Genomic DNA, 25,543 nt, shown 5'->3' on the forward strand with positions numbered 1-25,543 from the left:
TTTCCTATAATGGCAAGAATTAATTTAGTCTTCTGTATCACATGATCCTTCAGAAATCAATGTTGAAACCAGTTTTGATGCTAAATATTTTTTCAGTAAACAGATTCTTTTTTTAAGGATTCTTTGATAAATTGAAAGTTGAAAATAACTATCTTTTGGAACATTATAAATGTTTTACTGTCACTTTTGATCAATATAATGCATCCTTGCTGAATAAAAGTATTGATTTCTTTCAATAACAACAACAAAAACCTTTTGAAAGGTAATGCAGGTTTGTTAGTCTAACAAAGCAAAAACATGACTGGCATTTCAGTCAGACTAAAGCATTTACATGACATTTAAAAAGGCAATTTGAAACTCTAAAACTGAACTTCTAAAATGCATGTAAATGTACTTAATAGTCCCTTATAAATCATCTTTAAAAGTGACCCTAATATAGAGAAAGTCGCTCTGTGCAGCAAGGCGGCATCCTTGCAGCTCTTTGTATAGAATACAGATACTCCTTTCATGTATCTTTCATTTTACTGGGTAGTTTAGAATAACAGAATTGATTAACATGCCCCATTTCCACTGAATTGGTGCTAGTGCTGGAGCTGGGGGTTTAGCTGTCAAAGCCAAACAATGGCACTACAATGGTACTACATTATGGAGCCCCATACTTGACATGCATTGGGAAAAAAACAAGATTTCATGGTCATGTATTAAGTATTCGTTCCCACAACAATTTTTTCCCCATTGTTTTAGGTAATTATTAGGCAAATCATAAAATGTTGTAAATCGTTACCACAGTTTACAGATTTATTCCCTCATTTTAGTTTAGTTAAATCACGGCCACAATTTAACTAAAACATGGGAATGAATGAATAAAATGTGGCCGCAATTTCTTTTTTCTTTTTTTTTGCATGTAATGTATGAGCCTCCGACCTGCATTATGTCTCTGCTTACAATTCTAAACAGAAACATTTTATATGGTCTCAAAAGATGTCAAGACCACAACTTCTAGGTTAGGACCAGCTTCAGGCAAGAACTGCATCTTTTTTGGGGGGAGGGGGTGGGAAAGGGTGGAACAAGACTAGCCCTGGTATCATGTCATATGATTTCTCCTTAATTTGAAGAGATCTGAATCATTACTTTTGTTTTTTGCTGTGCACATGACTTCACAATCTGTGTATCTGTAAACTGCTGAGCCGGTTCAACAAATGTAACTTGAGTACTCAACTGTGCGCAAAAGAACTGATCCCGTGTACAAGAACCTACCTTCAAGGAACTTCTCAAGTGGTCTGACCAAAGATCAGGAACTAGTCCTGACTCTTGGGGCCTCTTGAAAGAACTCAAGGTATATAGTCTTTGGAAAGGTCAAAGATCATTACCGTGGAGGAATCCTGACCTTACAGTACAGAGGAGGGATTTAGTTGCCATGAAAAGTCTGAATCAGTCAATCCAATTCCACTATTTCCTAGTCCAGAATCCATCCAGGTCCAGTTCAATAAAAATTACCTGGGAGGAAGAGAATGAGAAAGGAAGAGTTCAGATCAAATACAGTTTGCATGGAGCAAAAATATATAGATAGATGAGCAAGTAATATTTGTTCTTCTCACCAAAAACGCCACGTTTGCAGAGAGGGCATGTCTGCTGGAGGAGTAGCCAGGGATCCACACAATCTCTGTGGAACTCATGGAGGCACGGTAACACCCTCAAACACTAAAACACAACCAAATAGAGCAGAGATCAAATATCTGATAGACTGTCTCTCTTTATAAAAATATAATGACTCTACAGCGCAAAAGCATATGGATGGGTAGAATATCTGTCACCTGGTTGTTGTTGTATTGCTCCAGACAAACTGCACAACCGTCCGTCTCCACCGGCTGAGTTTGTGTTTGGTCACACCTCACTTTGGGCTGCCGGTATGTCCTCGTCTTCAATGCTGATAATCTCTTTAAAATGTCTTGCTTTATGTTTGACTGTAAGACAAACAGTATATTTTATTATTATGATAAACCATGTACAGTGTATAGACTACTGTTCAAAAGTTTGGGATTTAATGATTTAAAAAAAAAAAGTCTCTTATGCTCACCAAGGCTGCATTCATTTGATTAAAATATAGTAAAAGTGTAATATTTTGAAATATTATTACAATTTAAAATAACTTAATATCATTTTAATATTTTATGTAAGTGTGATGGCAAAAGCTGAATCATCTAAAATATGCTGATAATATGCTATGAAACATTTTTTGTGGAAACCATAATCAAAAAATTTGGAAAGTAAAAAATGGAAAGTAAAAAAAAAAAAAAAACAGCATTTATTTTTTAATTGAAATCGATTGTAACTTTATAAATGTCTTTACTGTAACTTTTGACCAAATTAATGCATCCTTGCTGAATCAAATTATTTAATTCTAGGAAGAAATCTTTGCTGACCCCACACTTTTGAATGGAAGAATAATTTTCCCTCTCAGCCTCTACTTAACGCTGCTTTATCTTAACAGTTAGTAACATTGGGCTCGGTTTCACAGACTAGGCTTAGATTAAGCCAGGCATAGATTAAGCCAGGCTTAGGCCTTCAATTAAGACATTTAAGTAGCTTTTATAAACATTATTAGTGCAAGTTACTTTCAATGAAAACAGCTCAAACGTGCATTTTAGTCTGGGACTAGGCTTAAGCCTTGTCTGTGAAACCGGGCATTAGGTTTTAAATCAAAATCTTTCTAACTTCAGAATGAATCTGTCACAAAAACAGCGTTCACCTCTAAATCATCATTAAACTGGTTGTCCTGGTACTGCCAGCGTGCTTGAACTATGACCCCTGTGGAGAGGACAAGGGCCACCAGAACGACAGTGTTCCAAAGCTGCTGGAGATATTTCTAGGCAGATGGACAAAAAGAAAGATAAAAGAAGAAAATTGCTCCTTGCTGACCAATAAAGGTGACATGTAGTATTAAGAAACATAAGATGAATATATACATGACAGCGCTGAAACCTTTTGAGCTGTAAGTAGAGCTGCACAATTCTGGATAAATTGAGAATCACAATTTTTTGTTGTTGTTGAATAGAAATCACGATTCTGAATAGAACTAAACAAAATAGCATGTAATTTACAAGAGGTTATGACAAAATGTTAATTGCTGCAGTCTATTTAAAAATGTTTAACTGATTTGAATCAATGACAAATACATTTTGACAATCATTTCTTGCCCTTTACTGGTAACAGTGTAATTGATACAAACTTTATTTGACGGGTCAAGTTACTTTCAAAGAGTAATTTATTCTATTTTGTTCTATAAACTTATATCCCAGTACTTCTGTGATAATTTTGAATTATAATTTTTGAAGCTGTTTCAAACCTATACATGACAACTGCTCTCTATGGGTCAGCAGCAGCACTAAAGCAGATTTGAATGCTTGCTGTGATCTTACATGTCAAAGGTTAAATGGACGTAGCAGAATCGTTGTCATTTAGGAATAAGATTGCATGGGTGTATGAATTGAAATCGCGATCTATTAACAATTAATCATGCAGCTCTAGCTTGTAAAGCTATGATAGTACCCTGGACGATATGAGATGTCTTAATAACACTCATACCTGGACCTGAGAGTTGGTCTCTCCAGTGCAGATGACCCCCTGCCATTCCCCGTACAACCCTCCTCTTGAACGGCCACAGCTGGACCACAGGGTCAAGGTGGCCCCCTTTGACACCGCATATAGAAATATCACACGCCTACACTAATGAATCATAACAAGCATGAAACTATGCAGCACATGAGCTTATTATCAGTCAAATCTTACCAGGCTATCCTGTAGAAAAGTCTTATAAGTGATTTTGGCTGTTGCATGAAGGCCCCTAATAAAAAAAATAATATATAAAAAAAGAATCCAGTATATTGTTTATTCCGAAGAATACTGATAATTGAATGACTGAAGATTACCTGAGGAGTGCTCCAATGAGCTTAGTGACATTTTCTGATGTCTGAATGACAATGATTGGCTTTGAGAGGACCTGAGAGAGATCCATCTGGAGAAGAACAGTTTTTTTTTTTCTTCATACTTATCTAATAACCATTATCCCATAAAATAAATGTTTATGGAACAGAACAGCAAAGCCCTCACCTCTCTGACGGTATTCTGGTTTAAAGCCAGTATGATCAAAGCCGACGCACCAAAAACAAGAGCACGCTTCATCTATAGAGGAGACAGCTGTCAGTTTGATCAGTATTACCTTGTCATCATGCTTCGGTCTTCACAATGACAGTTTTGAATACCTTATTGACCACAGAGGCAGCAAATGACTCCTGGTTGCTGTTGCTGGAAACTGTGCCTTCCTCCATCTGGACAGGAACCACTCCAATCCACGGGTTCTGATCCTTCCCATCACTGCTTTCACTGTTGCTTTCAAGAGCTTCATCTTTTATCTGCATAAACAAAAAGAAGCACGTCACTGATGTTTAAGACAATGGACAAAGCATGTCCCACAAACTTTACTTATGACTAGTTTTAAAAAAAGCAACATCTGCACTTTAATCAAAAAATCAATTGAAGATGATGATCACTAGAATGTCGTTTTATTTTATTTATTTTTATATTAAGAAAATTATACATAAATATATTTATATATATACATTTTAAGCAGTTGTGCTTATATTTTCCCAATTTATTTATTCATAGAAGTGAATGCTAATATTTGCAATATTTAACATAATATCAATAAAACTTACATATAAAAATGTTTTGTTTGTCATTTTAAAGGTTTTTTTCTTTAACATTTTAAGGATATATTGACTCCATATTGGTTATATTAGCTGTATGTTTAATTGATGTATTATACATATGATGTATATGTATAAACATACAGCTAATATAACCAATATGGTGTCATACTATTAATATACCAATGTGCTGACACAGCAGGAGAGAAAAGTGTTAAGCAAATACAATAAATAATGCATGTTCTATTTTAAAGACAGAAAGCAATAAACCCACATTCAAAACAGTGAAATTAAATTAAATGGTAGTGTATATAATTTTAGCAGTTTAGCAAAACACATAACAATTGTTATTCTATTTTCTCAATTAAGTAATTTATAGAACTTAATGCCATATTGCCATTTTTTGTAATATCTAATATAATATGTATGTCAATATTTATAATATTTGACATAATCACAGTGCTGACCCAACAGACGAGAAAAGTGTTACAGCAATGGCAAGAAACACATTCAGAATAGTGAAAATAATTTCCAATATCAAGCACTGATAACTTACTAATATGAGGTCTCCTTTGAGCTCATGTTTCTTTTTGCTGTGGTTTTCCATGGGGTCGTTCTCCAGACTCCCCTTGACCACCTCTCCCTGAAAAACATCCTGATGCTCTTCCAGAAACACCTCTACAAATGCTACCTGTTCGCTAGAAACTAGCGGGCAAAGCCACAACGAGCACAGCACAGAAAGACAAGCGAATGCGCCCATGGCTCCCTGTCAGTTGATGTTATATGTCATAGTAAGTCATAGACTGAAAGTTAGAGCCATACTGACAGGACAGGCTCCGCTCTGTCACCTCCTCCTGATGTAAATAAATAATTTGAGTGGAGCTCTTCTTCTACGGTTCCCTATTTCCTGCCTGCACTTGTGAAAGAGAAACTAGCTAGAACGGCATATGTTGGTGGTAAATGTATTAAGTCCGCGAGGGGGCGCTGTGTGGTCCAATCATTCATCATGACGCATCAAGCTCCGCCCACTTCGCGTACCCCGATTTGTAACAGCATTCTTTGTATTTCGATTTCTATTTCTGTACTTCATATCTTCGCCTCAGCCGTTATGAAAATATGTGTGCTCGCCACCCAGTGGTAAACTATTTTTTTTGTGCTTTATCATGAGCTATATGATAATTTACACTCATAATAGTTACATTATAATCTATCTATCTATCTATCTATCTATCTATCTATCTATCTATCTATCTATCTATCTATCTATCTATAAACAAGGATATATATATATATATATATATATATATATATATATATATATATATATATATATATATATAAACTACATTTTTGTCAAGAAACATAAAGTAGTTTTAATCAACTGTGCTAAATTATGAACTGCAGAAACGTCAAAATGTAACAATGGGGATAGATAGATAGATAGATAGATAGATAGATAGATAGATAGATAGATAGATAGATAGATAGATAATTGGGGTCTAATAAAAAAAAGTCAATACAAATTTAAATATATACAATTTTGTGAAGTGAAATCCCTTTGAACACAAATTCTATTTTCTCTCTCTGTTACTGATGTATTTATATAATGTGTTACTGCTATTATTACTAGTTAATTTAGATGCTTGTGTTTATGTTTTTCCTCCTTTGTAAATCTTTTTTTAATGACGGCTTCTGCTTAATGAATGAATGAATGTAAATAAGGAACAAACACGTTGATTCTTTGTTTCCAAGGGAACTTCGATGAAGACGGCGAACTTCCGGCGTGACTTCAGTTGCTGCAGCTTCACGCTCAGAGTGATGAGAGAGAGAGAGAGACAGACATGGAGTTTAACTGAGCAACAAAGTAACGGATGAGCCGCAGCTCTTAAACGGCCGGCCGGGAGGGTGGACGCTGGAAACAATTCTCCTCGGAAGCACAGAAGGAGATCGCGGGTTGCAAACGGCGGTTTTATACTTGATCAGCGTGAAGATGAAGCTCCTGAAGCCGAGTTGGGTCAATCACAATGGTGAGAGCAGCAGCCCGACTGTGTGTTTGTGCAAGAATCCGGGGCTTCAACTTGAGCTTTTGTTATGTAGAGACGGATCGGGTCTCTTCTCCAGTGCTGTGATTGCGCTCGGATTCTTTTCAGCTCATATTAGCGCAATAAGAATCATAGTAATCGGCTGTTTTTTTGTTTTGTATAGCTTGGCTGGTTTTTAAGAAGCCACCCATGAATATATGATGTGCACAGTGCACACCACCCATTTTGAAGTTGCAAAAGACAGGCAGGTAGACATATGACATGGGTCGATCAAGCTGGAGCTGATGGCTGTTATTAAGAATCATTTATGTAATTTAAGACGAGACGATCTGGTCATAATTAACAGATTAAATCAACCATGTGACATTGTTTGTAGCTGTTATGTTAATATGTGGCCATATTTGTATTTGAACCTTCTTTGAACTGCATGTATTGTATACAGTGCGTTTGTTGTTCCATCGTTGAATATTTTTGGACTCTGGCCATGTTAGACAAGTATTTTCAAACTGCATTTGTGTTCTAAGAGTGTTTTCGTTTTCAGGTAAACCAATATTCTCAGTTGATATCCATCCAGATGGAACCAAGTTTGCTACAGGTGGCCAAGGTGAAAAATCAAACCCACTTACATATATTTTCCTGTTATCGGTTGGCTAACTATAGTATAGCTTTCAGATTAATCTTTTTTTTTGTAAAAGTTAGTTTAATTTCAGTCCTAATTTAGTAGTTTGTCATCAGGAACTAATATTTTCTTTGTTCACTAAAAGGTGAGGACTCTGGGAAAGTGGTCATCTGGAATATGGCCCCGGTTCTTCGAGAAGAGGACGAGAAGAACGAAAATATTCCCAAATTGCTTTGTCAGATGGACAATCACTTAGGTATTACCTGTTTATCTCTATTTTAAAGATTAAAATATATGAAGTACTGGTTAATAAAGAACATTTGTGGATTGTTGTTCTCTTGATACTTCATTTTGCTGCATTTAGACCACATATTTTGCTCCCAACATTCAAAAGAAAAATTCAGAGACTGTCTAGAATATATATTATCCCTTAAATGTATTGTAAACTCCTGTGGATATGAACTGCACTGACAGAATGTGAGACAGAATGTGTGACACTGATGAATATTCTGTATCTAATCAAATGTTTTATGTAACTTTGTGCATTTCAGCATGTGTGAATTGCGTGCGCTGGTCTAATAATGGCTTATACTTGGCGTCAGGAGGAGACGACAAACTGGTCATGGTGTGGAAGAGAGCGGCGTGAGTTAAACTGACTTTTTTCCCAACTTTAAAAAAAGTTCACATTGATCACAATTATATAAAAATTAAAGGTGCAGTAAACGATTTCTAAAAAAACACTTGATATTTGAAATCAACTCAAACAAACACATCCCTCCCTTCATTGCTCCACCCCAAAATGCACAAGCACGTGATGTAAGAGTGGATGCCTCTGTCATAGCTGTAGTGGAGCAAAATAATGCTTCGTGAAAAGTAAAGCCGAAGACGACGAATGAACAACAAGGAAGAACAAAAAAAATTACCTTACAGCGCACAAGAGTACATACATGCAATGAGTTGGTTGTTAGTCCCCAGCAGCACATCAGCTCAATACAAACAGTGACACTCAAAACAGTCCTGTGACTATAGCTAACATTACAACAACAGTATATCTTGGTTCTGTGAAACATTGCAAAATCAATAGCTATGTTTCCATCCACACGTTTTTATCCGAATTAAGTGATATCGAATGAAAAATGCCTTATGGAAACAGTAAAATTCGATTGAATTTCATGAATATCGACTCAAATGAAATGCGTTCGGTCTCATCGGATTTTATCTTGATCGATATACGGCTTATGCAATAAACGCTGATGGAAACATTATTTGTATAAATCCATTTTGTCTAGCAAAACTTTGTTCGCAAATGTTTGCTTGAATGTTGTGCGATTCAGTGCGAAAATGAATGGAAACACCTTAAAATGTCTCAAATCAATTCGATATACCAATTTGATCGCAAAACAGCATGTGACGTCATTACGCACAGGTTTTTATTCGCTTTAAAGCCGTTGGATGGAAACACACTTTCATCAGCTTTATTCGCATGAGTTTTTTTTACCGAACTTCAGATAATTCGATTGACAAGTGGATGGAAACTTAGCTAATGTTACTCACGTATGGAGCAGAAACAACACAATCTCAGAGTCTGTTTTCAGGCCTTCCCGCTAAGGTCTTTCGAGCGCTGGAACGCTTTTCTAATATTAACGCGGGTCCTAAAGCTCTTACCTGATCATAACCCTTCTTTTTCCAGTAATATTCCTCTGACCTTTTGTCTTTTGTAATGTCTCTCAGCCATCTCTCTCTCTCTACAGTCTTTCTTTCTTCAGTCTTGCTCACTCTCTCTCCGCTCCCATCATGAGTGGACACGTCCCTACTGCTGATTGGCTACAAGTGTGTTGTGGTGCTCAGTCCAGTCCACATTCAGTAGTGTTTCTTAGAAGTTGCTCACTGCACCTTTAAAGAAAAAGAATTAGTAAAACATTTAGTTTAATGATTAGTTCCAACATTTAAAAAAAAAATTACATTAACTTTTTGAAATATAATAATATTTAAAATGTATTTGAATTTGAACATTTAAAAAAAAAAAAAAAAAAAGGATGTGATGCTAAAAATCTAATTTTTATATGTATTCCAATAGACAGAATGATCAAGATGCCCTGCTAGCGCAAATGCACTGTTTATTTCCCTACTTTTGAACGCAGATTGTTTATAAAACACAAACAGATGCCACAAATGCATCCACGCACAGACCTTTGAGGCATTTTGTTATTTCTTTTGTTGAACAGTTTCATAGGTCCGAGCACGGTGTTTGGATCCAGCAGTAAACTGGCTAATGTGGAACAGTGGAGGTGCGTCATGATTCTGAGGAGCCACACGGGAGGTGAGGAGAAAAACGCTGCCCATGTGATTGCTGGATATTGTCCTCAGTTTTGGCATTGTGTGAAGCACATGTGGTGTTTTCTCTAAATCTGATTCAGATGTAATGGATGTTGCCTGGTCACCTCATGATGTCTGGCTCGCGTCCTGCAGTGTGGATAATACCATCGTTATATGGAACGCTCGAAAATTTCCAGGTGAAAAGTGAATTTAGATCTAAGAAAAAGCCTAGTGTCATTTGTTTGCAGATGCCGCTTGGTTTGATATGTTTCTAATGCACTGACACTAAAGGGTTAGATTACCCAAAAATAAAAATTCTGTCATCAATTACACACTCTCATGTCGTTTCAAACCCAAAAGACTTTTATTCATCTTCGAAACACAAATGAAGATATTTTCAATTAAATCTGAGAGATTTCTGTCTCTCCACAGATAGTCTATATATCCAAATCACTGACGCTTCAAAACGTTCATAAAGAGTTTGTAAAATAAATTCATATGAATCAAGCAGTTTAATATAAGCCTTCTAAAGAGACATGATTGCCCGCTTTATATGATGAACAGATTTCATTTAGATACATGGAGCACTTAAATATAGTAAAAAGAAGCTCAACTTGCTTGACGTGCAGAAACAACATTGTTTCTTGCGGAAACTCAAATGTGCTGGCGTGACATGCAAGAATGAACTTCATTGGTTCTCGCATGTCAAGCAAACATGCTTCTGTTTACCAAATTTGAGTGCTCTATGTATGCTCAATGTTTGTTTACATGTGAATAAAAGCCTAAATTAAATCAGTTCATCATATAAGTGATCGTGTCTCTTCATAGGACTTGGATTAAACCACTCAATACATATGGATTCATTTTCTAATCTCTTCATGAGCGTTCTAAAGTGTTTGGGGGGAATAGACTTTCAATGGAGGGACAGAAATCTTTAAGATACATTAAAAATGTCTTCATTTGTGTTATGAAGATGAAAGAAAGTCTAATAGATATGGAACAAAATGAGTAATTGATGAAAGAATGTTTGGGTGAACTAACATTTTAAGTGTGGCTTAAGTGCCTAAATACTGTTATGGCCACTCTGATAACATCTAGAAAATGTTGGCTTCTGTATCAATAAATTCAGTTCTGAATCAAAGTATCAAAGCCTGCATTTTTTAATTTGCTTTTGTATGTGTATGCCACAGAGATTGTGATGACTTTAAAGGGACACACTGGGCTGGTGAAAGGCCTGACGTGGGACCCCGTTGGAAAGTACATCGCCTCTCAGGCAGATGACCATAGCCTGAAGGTCTGGAGGACCATGGACTGGCAGCTGGAGACAAACATCACCAAACCGTTTAGTGAAGTAAGACTAAACTTCGCTTTGCTTATTTTTTTCTTCTTTAAGTTGTTTACATGCACTTGACCCTGCACTCTCTCTTTTTTCCTTCTCTCTTGCTTTGATTCAGTGTGGTGGCACCACACACGTCCTGAGGTTGAGCTGGTCTCCAGATGGTCAGTACCTGGTTTCAGCTCACGCCATGAATAATTCTGGACCCACAGCTCAGATCATCGAACGTGACGGCTGGAAAACCAACATGGATTTTGTGGGTCATCGAAAAGCTGTTACTGTGGTGGTTAGTGTCGGCTCAAATCATTCATATTTCACAGAAAATCATGTATTGAAATCTTCATTGTGGTTTTTACTGCAGTAAATGTTATTGAATGGTTTATGAATTCCTCTCCATCTCTCTGCAGAAGTTCAATCCTAAGATCTTTAAGAAAAAACAGAAGAATGGCAGCACACCCAAACCCAGCTGCCCGTACTGCTGCTGTGCTGTGGGTAGTAAGGACCGCTCACTCTCTGTATGGGTATGAGACTTCTCACTATCATCCCTTATTTTTACCCTTCATCAGCCACACGTTCATGAATAATATTAGAGAATGTTTAATTTGTGAAAAATGAATGGAAACTAATAAAATATTATAAAGACCTGGAAGAGTCATCAACATTTCCATGTAGAATACACTACCTTTCAAAAGGACTGTTTTTCTTACGCTCACCAAAGCTGCATTCACTTTTGATCAATTGAACAAAAAAAAAATCTTACTGACCTTAAACAATTGTAGTTATGCTGTGCTCAAAAATATTGCTTAATCAATATAAAACAGACAACTGACACGAGAAAGCAATAAATCACATTTCGTCCATGTTAATGAGTTTTTGTCCTAACCAGCTGCAACCATGACAATGCATTTTGTCAGTCCTGCTGGACTGTGGAGTGGCTCCCGCAGTGAAACCTCACTGGTCCAAAGCTCCACATAATATGTTCTGATTTATTTAGTTTTTCTTGTTTCACACAGTATTTGGGTTTCAAAAGCCCTATTCGGACGGGATTAACTTTACAAGGGTAGATGGAGTAATGTAATTTTACCACAGGACATCTGTAATATTAATGGCCAATTCGCACGGGATAAGATATCTCAGTAAAACTAGCAGAAGTGGGAGAGGTAACTCGATTTGCGTATCGCTGTCACCCTCATGTCGTCATGTGCGTATTACGTTGCATCCTGATATCACGTGCGCAAACGCATATAACCTATATTTATATATAAAAAACAGTTATGTCCGGTCGAACGATGTATTAATTAACTTCAGATTGGATTGTGTTGGTAATAGGCACTTACCTAACGCTAAAAGATGTTGCGTGCCTCTAACAAGTGCTTTCGATCTTCTTTCTGATCTGAACGGTATGTGGAAAACACTTGAGTTTTCCCAGACTTGTCCCAGCGTCTAGAACACAACTGAATGCTTTTTCAAGCGTCTCCATACTTGAAAAACCACAGGAAACTACATTTAAACACGAAATGACAAAATATTTAAGTACATATTTACAGTGGGTCTATTCGCACGGGATTAGTATTACCTGAGGTAATTTTTCCGGACCTTTTTACTGAAGGTAAAAGTTGCCGAAATCTTTACTGACATTGTCCGTAATGATTACTGAGATGGCACATTCGGACGGGACTAAAATCACTGAGAAGCTCTGGTAATAATTGCTTTACCCCACCTCTCCATGTTAAACTAGTCCCGTCTGAATAGGGCTAATGAGGACAGAAAAATGTCACATCTTCCCGCAGTGTACGGGTAGGATTTCTGAATGTTAAGATAACGCACCTTGAATCAGTTGTCCTGCTCTTGTTTTTCAGCTCACCTCACTCAAGCGTCCCTTGGTTGTCATCCATGACCTCTTTGATAAATCTATTATGGATATTACGTGGTAAGAAAACTACTTTTCTATTTTCCAACCTTTGTAAAACATCGTAGACATTGTTGTGGGATAAAAACTTATATCCACCTGATGATTGCTGATCTTGCATGAGTGTTGTGTATGAATTGTATCTCTCAGGACACTGAATGGGCTGGGACTTCTGGTGTGCTCCATGGATGGGACAGTGGCCTTCCTGGACTTCTCACAGGATGAACTGGGAGATCCCTTGAATGAAGAGGAAAAGGTGGAGAAAACACACAAACACACCAGTGTTGGATAAACTACCAAGTTAACTATCAAAAGTAGCTAACATTGCAGTTTTTAAGGCAACAATAACATTTCAATTATAAGATTATATTGAAAAAAAGTATTTATTTGGCCCAAAAAAAGTGATATTTATGTTGCACACATTTAGTCTTGTGTACCCATTAGGGGTGGGAATCTTTTACCATCTCACGATTCGATTCGATTCCGATTCTTGAGGCCACGATTCGATTCAAAATCGATTTTCGATTCAAAACAATTCGATTTTATTCATAATGATTTCTAATCAGGTTTCTGATCATGATCTACTCTCATCTGCTTTGCAATACAGAATGACAAACGGAGACATTAAAGTGTCTTTTTCACATTTATTAAGTTCAATTCTCAGGGAAGTGCCTTTTATCAAAAACATTGAAAAAATATTTTTACTTGGTACTTTTAAAGCAAAGTATTTATGATGACCCATAACGAACTTACTTCCAATACTTCCTATATTAATTGTATTAATAAAACAAATGGAAGTGATTTGGCAAGTCAACTGTAAGGTTACATTTGCCAGCATATGTCCCAACATTGCTGAGAACCAACAGGAAAATAAATGTGTGCCTGTACTAGCAGCATACTTGTAGTAAATTAATACAAACTTCAGCATATTCTGAATCTCTAGCATTTAATAATAGACTTCTAACCAACATCCTCTTGTTATTTCCAATGAGCAATATAATCCTTCAGACAAAAAAAAAACATTTTGCTGTAGCAAATTCACAAACAGTTTTCGTTCAAAAATATAGAATTATGTACCAGAAGCTATCATAACGTATAATGCTTGTGGACTTATGCATATTCTGAATAATTAGTAACATACAAAGTCGCTCTTGACTTATACACAACTAAATAATAAAGAGTTATGACTTGAAATGTTTGCTGTATACCACAATCAAAAATAGCAAAGAAAGTGAATGAACATTCTGCAGAGAGTAACTTACAGTCAAAATGTAACTTTTTGTGACTGGCATTGCACATATTGCATACAGATCAGATCGGTTTACACAGCATATTGATGTGAAAACTAAACAATACAGAAATTAGCTCTCATCTGTTATGTGCGCGTCTCTGTTATGTGCACGCCACAGACTGTCCGCGCACTGCATGTCCGCTTCAGAGTTCCGCCTTTTGCGTTCCTTCAATGTTACGTTATTAGATTTTTTATTTTTTTTATTTTAGAAAATCGATTTTTGACATTTGTGAATCGATTCAGAATCGTCCACGTCCCGAATCGCGATTCATCTAAGAATCGATTTTTTTCCCCACCCCTAGTACCCATACCTTAAGTTCAGACTGACGGCTGAAGTTCTGGACTTCATAGCAGCTTTCATTGGCCGTCTGACTGCCATTTAAAGCAACCAATCACAGTTTGTTTTGTTTCGCGTCATGTTTAGGGGCATGAAAATGTAACGTCGATGTCCCGACAATAACAGTGTGTAAAACTCTTGGAGTCTATACCGCAAACTTTACATATACATACTTCGCATTCATTTGAAAATCCTGAGTTGATCCTGATAAGTGCTCATTGTCACAGTTGTAAATACGATGGCTTTCTTCTTCCACGAGGGGGTTTGGCATCAGGACGGCTTTGTTTCCAGGCAGACCGTTAAAGGGGTGGTATAATGCCCTTTTCACAAGATGTAAAATAAGTCTGATGTCCCCAGAGTGTGTGCGGGGTACGCACCGTTTTTGTCTGTCCCTTTAAATGCAAATGAGCTGCTGCTCCCAGTACACGGGGCGGAGCTTCAACAGTTTGTGTCCTTGTACCTCACACAGACATGCTCTAAAAATGTCAATGTTTATGTTCAAACCGGAGTCAAACAATAATGGAGAGACTCAAGAAGTGACGTAGAATGCAACAAGACATTTCTGAATGGTTAGTTGATGAATTTATGTAGTTTGTGTGTAGTATCTTCTAGTCATTGTTTAGCATATTCTGTCATGATAATCTTCAAATTGCATTCCCGGGGGAGGGGTTTATGTAAATTTTAGGGTTAGTGATGTCACTAACCCGGGAGGGATGTCGTGTAGTCCCTACCATCCGTTTGTTGTAGTCCTTAAAAAACGATTTCTTTAAAAGCAAATATCTCCCTTTGCTTTGAACTTTGAGCGTTGTAACTTTGCAGATGTTGTTTATGCTCAAACAGCAACATTACATACTAACTAAATTAAAAAAGTGAAATCATAATCAACCACCCCTTTAAAGAAAGTGGCACACACGGCGTCTCCTGGAAATCCTGTAGAATTCAACCAATCAGATGACAACTTCGAAACTCCTGAAGTGTCATGGCTGCATTACACTGCTCCTAGTTGGGAAAAAATAGCTTGTTATAGGAAAAGCCACACTGTTTTGAAATCAGCTGAGCTACTGTCATGCTACCGAAGAACGTAAATGGCTTAATAGCTTCGATACTTTTAATTAGTTACTCTTCAACACTGCACACATGCATGCACAAAAACTAGCAAGTTGTCGGAAAAGACTTGAGTCTCCAAAGTAAGATTTCTGTATATTTTTATATATTTTTTATTTTTATATATATTTTTTTCATGTATATTCTGTATATTTTTTTGTAGAATGCTATTCATCAGAACATCTATGGAAAGAGTCTGGCCATCACGATGGAGTCGCAGCTTGCCAGCACAATCATTGAGAACCCAGAAATGCTCAAGTATCAGCAGGAACGGCAGAGGAACCCGAACCCTAATGGAGCCCAGGGAAGTGGTCCTGAGAACCAGACGCCCAAACTCACCAATGTGCTCAATGGAGAGTCTCTGGAGGACATCAGGAAGGTCAGAAGAAACAATACACACAGCAAATAATTAAAATAGTCCATATACTAAAAAATGATTGGGTAAATAATTTGGTTACTTATTTTTCCAACTCCAGCAATGGCTGACTTGCAAGTTTACTAAGTGTAGTTTTCTGCTCTCTGTCGTATCTTTAAAATCCAAACTATCTAGCATAATTTCTTTGCAGATGCCAATTGGATTGATATTTATGCTGTGTCCACCAAGGCCAGCATAATTTTTCAATTGTTTTCAATGGTCGCACCACGTAGTTAAAAATGCCAGCGGCGTGACGAGGTTCTGAGCATCTATTTCACAAGATTGCTGTTTTTTTCTGGGCATCGAGAGTAAAAAATTTGCAACTTTGGGTAAAACACAGCACTCATCACTATTATTTTTTATCCAGCCGTCCAATCACAGTGGAGGAGGGGCGGGACAAATACCACACCGACCGTTCTCTCTTTTCTACGTGGTTCAGCCATTTCTTCATCCCTAACAAGGGCCAGAGCAAGAAACAAACTATCTGCGAAATCAGATATTAATAATACTTCCACGGATATTCCATATAATAGCAGCCAAAGCTTTTTAACTGAAAAACACAGCACTAAGTGCTGTCAAGCCATTTTCAGAAGAGCGCCCGGCTAAAACACTTTGGTGGACACATGGCCTTGGGTATCTAATTATATATGAAATTCATATAATTTATATGTGGCTTAAGAGTCTAAAAGTGTACAAGTACTTTTTGGGACTACTCTAGGTGTAAATTAATTAGGAGAATCATACTGCCAGCCCTAATGCACATAATGAGTGGTTTAGAGAGCTTGAATATTTACACTTTTGTCTCCAAAGAATGTGTTTGCAGGACTTTTTGTGTTTATATGTATTTTATACAATTATTATACATGAATTAAAATGCCAGCTTTCAAGTCATCAAGTAAATGTTTACAGTGACAGCATTGTATATTTCACTTTGTCTGCTTTAACAAATGGCACGTTTGTTTGGATTGGGCAGAACCTCTTGAAGAAGCAGGTGGAGACCAGAACCGCAGACGGGAGAAGAAGAATCACACCTCTCTGCATCGCACAGCTCGACACGGGGTAACGAACGCGCACTCCAACACGTCTAAAATTATCACTCACTTATACCACTGCACGCAGTCAGTGGCTGAATCTCTCTTTCTTTTACCCAGGGACTTCTCACCAGCTTTGTTTAACAGCGTGCCGATCTTGCCGGGGTCGTCCGCATCTACCCAGCTCACCCCTCAGATCTCTTCAGATTCCAGCACAGCCAACTCACTCGGCCTGCGACCCTCCCATGACCCCACCACCACCTCTCCCAACAAAACTGCGGAAGAAAACAAGGACAGGTAAGTGTGTGTATGTAATGTACCGGGCATGTCCTATTCCCCCCCTCTCTCGCCCCATACTTTGTAAAAATCTAATTTCTTTTATTGTCTCTGGTCTCTCTTTCAGTGCACCTGCACCTGTAAACTCAATCGCTATGAAATCTAATCTGCTGTTGACGTCTGCCTCCAAAATCGAGCCCATGAAAGCACTGGATTCACGATTTACTGAAAGGTCAAAGGCCACACCAGGGGTCACTAGCATACCCATCACTATAGGCATCACCCCACTTGACAGGTAATAATGTCTCCTTGATAACTGGTGTGTGTTTCCAAACTGAACTTAAAAAACTGAAGTTGTTTTTTGGTTCTATCTTAGGGTTAAAGACAACAGCTCTGCGAAGGAGCTGAAAGTAAAGGATGAAACCAGCAGCGACAGTGAGGACAAAAACATGGTGAAATCACTCTCTATGGTCAAGAGGAAGGTAGAGATGGAGGCAGGAGAGGTGGTAGAGAAGAGGAAGAAGGGAAGGCCAAGGAAAGATGCCAAAATGATGATGCCCATATCACAGCCCATCCCACAGGTGACATTTCCTTTTCTCGAGAGATGTTTGTAAAACTACAGTTTCGAAATCTACTGTTTTATCAGAGGGTTTGACTGTGAAAGCTGTGTAACTGCTAAAGCGCAGCATGCTGTTAGCATAAAGCATTTCTGCTAAAATATTTTTATAGTATATAAGGATCATTTTTAACATGCAGTTTATAATATGATTTATATAAAAATATATTTACATACAGCATTTTTATACATATTATACACTACTTTTCAACAGTTTGGGGTCGGTACGATAAAAAAAAATAATAAAAAAAATCTATTTTTTAAAGGTGTCATGCTCACCAAGGCTACATTCATTCATCATAAAAACAGTAAAAAGTTATGTTTTAAAATAAAATTTAATCCTTAATCCTTGCTGAATAATTATGAATTAAAAAATATTACTGACCCCAAACTTTTGAACAGTAATGTACAAATATATGTTCATTTGTATAATCTTTTCCTATTATATATAAAATTATAAGAAAAAATCTACACTAGTAGACAATGACCGTTATAATCTCTACTATTATCTTTTTTGTATAGAGAAGAGACCTGAGGGTCTCTTATGTGAGTGGGCATGGGCATCAAAGATGAATTTTGTTTACTGATTTCTAATTGGTCTCTTCTCTTGTAGACTCCGGTCTCAGTGGAAAAGGAGCCATCTCGATTAGTAACACCTGTGGTGGTGTTAAAACTTCCTACCCCATCCATACGGAAATCATTCAGCACTCAGGTATGGCACAGGCACTCTTTACAACTAAGATATCAGTCCTGTGTTCACAATTAATGCTCTCAATAGATTATATTGTGTAAACAGGAAGCTCAAGTACTATTTCTGTAATAGTGCTGATGTAATGAAATGCAAGACTCCATGCCATTGCTGGATGAAAAATAGCTATTAGAGGATTCAAATCAGCTAATAAAGCAAAATTTACCTGCATGTTTAGGTGGGCACAGACTCCATCACATATCTGGAGGTGGAGAACGATGTCTCTGTTGTGTCTGGAGCTCGTCTCAGTCAGCTCAAATGGAGCAGAGAGGGCAGAGAGTGGGACACGCTGCTGCCCAGTCGCATCATCATAGCCACAGGGAGCAGGTGAGTATGTAACGTATTAAAGTGCCCCTATTAGAGCTTAAATCGGGCCTGACAAATCAAGCCCGACCCAACCCGAGCCCGAGCACATTGTGTCCGAGCCCGGCCCGACCCGACACGTTCACTGTAATTATGAGCCCGAGCCCGATTTAAACCCGACCATTTTTAATACGTGGGCCGTTATAACCAGGGGCGGCGCCAGAATTTTTTTAAGCAGGTGCTGCTGTGCTAGATTATTAAGGCTACAGGGGGAGCTGCGCAGCTATATAGGCTATATTATATACATACTATTAATAAATGAGCAAAAATTGGCCACTCAATATTCAATATCGTCACCTTCCTAAAATAATTGCCTAAGTCATTTTTTCAGGTTTCTCAGAAAACACAAAAACGGAACCAATATTCAATTATTTTAATTATCACAATTAAAGTTTTAATTTTATTAAATTAAACAAGCACAACATTCAGCATTCAATCAAATATTCTTAAAGATTAATTATTATTAATAATGTTACTTCAACATATTGTTATTTAAACATGTGTGTGAGCAACAAGCAAGATGTGCATTTGTAAATTCGGTGACAGCGTGTGTTACGAGTTTCAAATGGTGTAAGTGACCGCGGCGCGCCGGCGACTTCATGTCATGATTATAATGTCTGCTATATTGCTTTTTATGTATTAAATCTAGGCAATTGGTTGATGAAAAATGTATTAAAATTAAGATACAATTTATACTAAACGAAATTCACTTTAAAGAAAAGCTTTCTTCAAAACAAAACTTAAACTTGAAACTGTGCTTATTTAATGGCTAAAACACGTAGGCTACTACAGACTATTTTTGTACAAATTGCAGCACATTCATTTAATTCTGAATTTTGCACATGTAAGTTGAAAGGCATTTGTTTGTGCAAAACATATCTGTAACATTTATCAAGTTCATAATTGTGCGTGCATTCATTAATTATTATCTTAATGAATAGACCTAATGCGACAAGGAAGAAGCATGCAAACTGCGTTGTTTGTTTATTCAGAAATGGATCGGAAAAGTAACAAAAGCGGATAATGAGGCCTGAGGCTGACTACTATAATAATTTCTGTCATGGCAAGACTGCTTGTCTGTTCATCGTCGAAGTCCCCGTTTTTTTGCTGTCATAGGCGAGCAGCATGCGCATTTAATGCACGAGACAAAGCCAACACATTATGTTGTCACTCCCCACGACTAGTTTAAAATGTGTCCATACCTCCGATTTTCCTCCAAACTTGCTCAAAGTTAATTCTCCTGTTTTAATTTTTTTCTTTGCTTCTTCAAGATCCATGTCGCACTTAGAATAGCAACAGAATAGCCTACAGCACGCACAGCAGGTGTGATGCGTCACGCGTGCGAGAGTGCGAGACGCTGCGCATGACACGTGACGTGCTTTATCAAGGGCCCGACCCGACCCGGCCCGCGGGCTCGGGCTCGGGCAGAGAATTAAAGCTCTAGCCCCTATTATGTTTTTTTCTCGAATATTCCCTTTCATGCAGTGTTCAGGCATCCAATAGCCACAATAGAGGCTATGTAGCGGGATGGCTCGTGACTCGCTCGCACTCGGTCGTCATATCATTACCAAAACAATAGATTGGCTTATCTGATTTGACTTTTATTTCAGCTTGACATATTTCAACCAAAGCAATACAGTCAACAGAAAGTTGGCTCCCGCAACTCGCCCCTTCCAAACACAGCATCAAACAATCCGCCAAAGGAAATAAAGAAAACGGAAGTGATCACCTGTGCTCATGTGACAGTGAATAACCAATAATAAATATCAAATAATTAATGCTCCTACATGCAGTATGTAATATAGCTGTTTGTGAATGTAAACGATCTGCAAAGTTGTAAAGTCGAAAGTGCATGATAAATAAAGTTATTGTCTTCCAAAAGAAAGAATCGACTCACTGCGTGACAGTTCGACGTTACTAGAAAGATATTTGCATAATGCCCGCCTATGTTGTACGTTGTCCGCCCGCGAACAACCTGTCCAGTCTTCAAACGCATATTTTCTCGCATGTGCAGCACCATAAATTAGGAAATATACACATCATTTTATTGATGGACATACACTTGTTAAGGCTGATGGTGAGGAATTACAGTTGCAAAATCTCATAATGTACCTCAAACTGAATAGCATATCACTGAGAAATGAGTCGTTTGAGAATCATTGAAAAATTATGTGCAATGTATGAGAAAATTAAAGTGTTTTTTGACCTTTGCATGTAAAACTGTTGTAGGAGACTCCAAAACAAAATCAGAAGCCTTTAAAATAGCATAATAGGGGCCCTTTAAAACACAATGGTTTACCTCTGATTTTGACATTTCAACTAAAACTACCTTCTCTTTCTCTTTTCATAGTGATGTTGTTGCCGTAGCATGCGAGGACCGCACACTTTCTGTCTTCACTGCATGTGGACGGAGACTTATTCCATCCATCATGCTGCCCGCCCCCATGTCAGCACTTCATTGCTCAGGCCACTTCGTCATGGCGCTGACGGCATCAGCCACGCTGTCTGTCTGGTACTGACCCATCCTCTCCAATTCTCAATAGAAAGTCATTTGTTTGTTAAAACTTGGCTCTATTTATAACGACAGCCAGATTGATTTGTGACTTCTTTTTTTAAAGGTCAGTGATTAAGTAAAATCTGAAAGATCTAGACATGATGTTAAATGGCTGGTATTGTCTTTTTTTTTCTGCAGGGATGTTCAGAAACAGACAGCTTTGGTCAAAAATGAATCTCTGAATCCAATCTTATCAGGTGTGATTTTGTTTTGTTTCTTGAATAAGTTAATATGCTCCTCCTCCTTTTTATTTCTTTATGTGGAGCTTATTAATTGCTAAGCTCCACCCTCTTATTTACTGTAGTAAACTCTTTACCATGGGAATGAACAGGAGAATTTTGCAAAAAGTATGATTTTTACTGTTAAAAAATATTTAAAAAATAGATAAGATCTTATTATTACATAGGCTGGAAAACATTTGTATCTATCATTTGTTAAATGTGAAAAAAAAGACTGTGTATGAGAGTCAAGGCTAACGCTTTCCACAGTCTACTGAAAAGAAAGAGCGATCACAGGTGGGAACTTTCATGCAAGTGAACAGGACTGTTGTGAACATTTCTAAACGCTCTTCATTTGGACATTATCTCTGAGCAAATGTAGGTGTTCATAATCATGTTCTACAGCAGCATTTTACCATATTTTAGATAAGTTATGTAAAATTGCATTTAAAACTATCAAAATATACTCCTGTTAAAAAAAGTTTTTTTTTTTGTAAATAATTTAATACTTTTATTCAGTTACACATTAAATTGATCAAAAATTACAGTGAATAATTGTTTTTTATTTATAAAAATGTTGCAATGCATTTATAAAGATTTCAAATAAACACTGTTCTTTTCAACTTTCTAGTTTTTAATCACACTTTCCACTAAAATATTAAGCAACTGTTTACGAGATGTTTCTTGAGCACCATTTCAGCATATTAGAATGATTGGCAACACTTCACAATAAGGTTCATTAGTTAATGTATTAACTAACATGAACTAACAATGAGCAATACATTCGTTAAAGTATTTCTTAATCTTTGTTAATGTAAGTTAATAAAAATACAGCTGTTCATCGTTTGTTCATGTTAGTTCACAGTGCATTAACTAATGTTAACAAATACAACCTTGGATTTTAATAACTTATTAGGAAATGTTGAAATTAATATTAACTAAGATTAATAAATGCTGAAGAAGTATTGTTCATTCTTAGTTCATGTTAACTAAGGTAGTTAACTAATGAACCTTATTGTAAAGTGTTACCGAATGATTTCTGAAGGATCATGTGACACTGAAGACTTTAATAAGAGTAATTATGCTGAAATTTCAGCTTTGCAGGAATAAATGACAATTTATATTAAAATAGATGTTATTTTAAATTGTGTAATATTTCACAATATTAGTGTTTTTAATCAAATAAATGCAGCCTTTGCGAGCATAAGAGACTTTCTTTCCAAAAACATTTACCTACCACAAACTTTTGAATGGTAGTGTAACACAGAAGTGCTGAATTACATGAGAAAAGAGAAAAAGTTTGTCTGTGAAAATGACTTTATCTTAAATCAACTGAAATATTATACCTTATCACTCTGTCTCTCTCTCCAGGCACAGATGCCACAGTAAGTCAGTCTCTTTTGACCCAGCAAGGAGTAGCTGTGGTGGCGTTGTCAAATGGAAAAACATACTGCTTCAACACATCGCTGGAGACCTGGTGAGTGACACAAACCATGTATTAAGTCAAGTTCCACTAACATGGAACAACCAGAATGCTGTGTTCATGAGTGAATTGTGTTGTGGACTACTGACTAAAAACTTTTTGGGGCCACTATGATTGTTCTGTCTCTGATATTTAGTGTCTTTTCTCTTCATATCTAACAGGAATTTGATCGCAGATAAGCAGGACTCTCTGGTACAGTGTGCAGACTTCCGCAATTGCTTGTCCTCTCAGGATGCTCTGGGCTCCATGGGGCCACTGGCCCTCACACAGGGCCGTAATCTGAGGTAATGGTGATTGCTGCGCTCTGCTAATGCTGCTTTCTGATTCTTGTAGAGTAACCGTCTCAGTTTTGTCTCTCTCAGTGCGGGGCGGTTGGCATCTCGCTTGTCTTCGACTCCTCACAACTTGCAGCAGGGAATAACTCTGGCCTTCTTGGAGAACCAGCTCTCCTCTGCCCTTATCCTCCTCTCAGCAAGCGAGTACAGACACTGGCTTCTCATCTACGCACGTTTCCTCGTAAACGAGGGTAAGTGAGAAGGTGGCAAGCTGGTAAAAAAAAAATAATAATACAGTCAAGAGGGTCGAAATTTTAATCAAATACAGTCAAATTAAAATGCTGCCCACATTCTGTCTTTGTCACTGAGAAATAACTCGGTGTGTATCTTTGCAGGTTATGAGCAGAGGTTAAGGGAACTATGTCAGGATTTACTGGGACCAGTTCACAAATCCAGCAACAGCTCATGGGAGCCGACAGTTCTGGTATTTTTTTTCTTCTTTCTTGTACATAAAGAGGAACTATTATGCTTCTTTTCCTTCTTTTTTTTTCCTTTTTCAACTTTCTTCAGTGTGCAATGTTGCTGTTTGAGCAAGTAAAAGGAAGTCCAAAGGGAGTTCTCTATGCAAGCACTGTTTTTGATCTCCCTGAAACACACAGATTGTAGTCTTGAGTTTACTTTGGGAACGTACACATCACAGTATTCCTCATTTAAATAATTTCTGCCCAGGGCATATGCAAAAAATGAGCGAGGTCTGATTGAGTTGTGTTAGTAGTGTGTTGAAACTTGTGGTTATGGTAAGGACCATGACATTACCAAAACACGCTCAAAGTGGTTGACCAATCACAACGCGCTGGTCCAGCCGTCCAGTCAAAGCACATTGTGCTTTTCAGAAGGAGGGGCTTCATAGAGATTGGAACTAAATAGAGCAATGCTGACAGAGAGGGAAGAGAGTTGCTGCAATAATGTAAAATAATGCTTTTTTTGAACATTCAAGCATGTTTACTGAATTCACAAGGCTTCACTATCTTCTGTGTCTATTTCAGGGTCTGAGAAAGAGGGATCTGCTGACAGAGGTGCTGCCTGTGATTGGTCAGAATTTGCGTTTCCAGAGACTCTTCACCGAGTACCAGGATCAGCTCGAATTGCTGCGTATCAAATAGCACTTCACCTTTGACCTTTTGATGTTTCACCCCAACCCTCTTCCTAGCCTGTACATGTGCTAACAATCTGCCTTAGCTTTCACTGACAGCACTGTCTATAATGCAGACATGGACACTAATAAAAATGGGCAAAATAATTATGCTTTTTTAAGAATTACTTTGTTAAATGCATTTATTAATTATGTTTGTAAACTTTGTGCCTGTGGTAAGAAAGAGGAAAGGATGGGATAGCTTGCATTTTGGGATAATTTTGATCAAGCACAAAGTTTGCATGGCAGTCATCTTAAAACTGGATGTTTTTACTTCTCAACTTAAAAAGTTGATGGTGGTGAATCAACTCTCCCTCCCTCCTTTCTTTTGGTCTTTCTCCTTCAGTTACTATTTGTACAGCCACTTGTCATTTATTTGTAAATGTTTGTAAAAGGCAATTTTTTTTTCTCCGTTTTCTATAAAATTAAGAAAATGGTAAACCTTCAATTAATAAGGAATAAACAATTTACCAGTTCTAAAATCTGTTGCTCTGTTCTTTCTCTCTCTCGTATGTAATTTTTGCTTTTGGTGATTTATTTGCTGGTGGTAAATCAATACATTTTTATTGGTTCTTATTTAGTACTACCTTGTTTTGGGCAGGTGGTGGTAGCAGAGATATGTTTGTTTCTGCAGATTCCAAAATTAACTCCCTAAAATTAAAAAAAAATTAAAAGAAAAAAAAAAGAACTGTTGGTTGGAAACTTTTTCTAG

The 25,543-nt window shown here is 37.3% G+C and overlaps 2 protein-coding genes across 2 annotated transcripts; one reads left to right on the forward strand and one right to left on the reverse strand.

Moving 5' to 3' along the window:
* Nucleotides 1-742: 742 nt before the first annotated feature.
* Nucleotides 743-5,601, reverse strand: rnf215 (ring finger protein 215). Its single transcript, XM_084114984.1, has 10 exons — nt 5,263-5,601; nt 4,263-4,412; nt 4,111-4,182; nt 3,930-4,015; nt 3,790-3,844; nt 3,586-3,690; nt 2,750-2,866; nt 1,815-1,964; nt 1,599-1,701; nt 743-1,497 (listed from the first exon to the last, which is right to left on the reverse strand). The coding sequence occupies exons 1-10, from the start codon at nt 5,464-5,466 to the stop codon at nt 1,484-1,486; spliced, it is 1,056 nt and encodes a 351-aa protein (XP_083971110.1). The 5' UTR covers nt 5,467-5,601; the 3' UTR covers nt 743-1,483.
* Nucleotides 5,602-6,491: 890 nt separating this feature from the next.
* On the forward strand, nt 6,492-25,313 carry hira (histone cell cycle regulator a). The gene is made up of 25 exons (XM_084114987.1): nt 6,492-6,733; nt 7,290-7,352; nt 7,513-7,623; nt 7,919-8,009; nt 9,593-9,687; nt 9,785-9,880; nt 10,874-11,034; nt 11,138-11,305; nt 11,427-11,540; nt 12,879-12,949; nt 13,079-13,184; nt 15,824-16,039; nt 17,049-17,134; nt 17,227-17,403; nt 17,510-17,677; nt 17,759-17,963; nt 18,612-18,710; nt 18,925-19,073; nt 21,460-21,621; nt 21,802-21,860; nt 23,253-23,358; nt 23,526-23,648; nt 23,727-23,890; nt 24,035-24,123; nt 24,686-25,313. Exons 1-25 carry the CDS (start codon nt 6,697-6,699, stop codon nt 24,800-24,802), a joined length of 3,033 nt encoding a protein of 1,010 aa, XP_083971113.1. The 5' UTR covers nt 6,492-6,696; the 3' UTR covers nt 24,803-25,313.
* The last annotated feature ends 230 nt before the right edge of the window (nt 25,314-25,543 follow it).

The sequence above is a fragment of the Abramis brama genome (assembly GCF_963993115.1).
Source record: "Abramis brama genome assembly, chromosome: 5".
Taxonomy (NCBI): Eukaryota; Metazoa; Chordata; class Actinopteri; order Cypriniformes; family Leuciscidae; genus Abramis; species Abramis brama.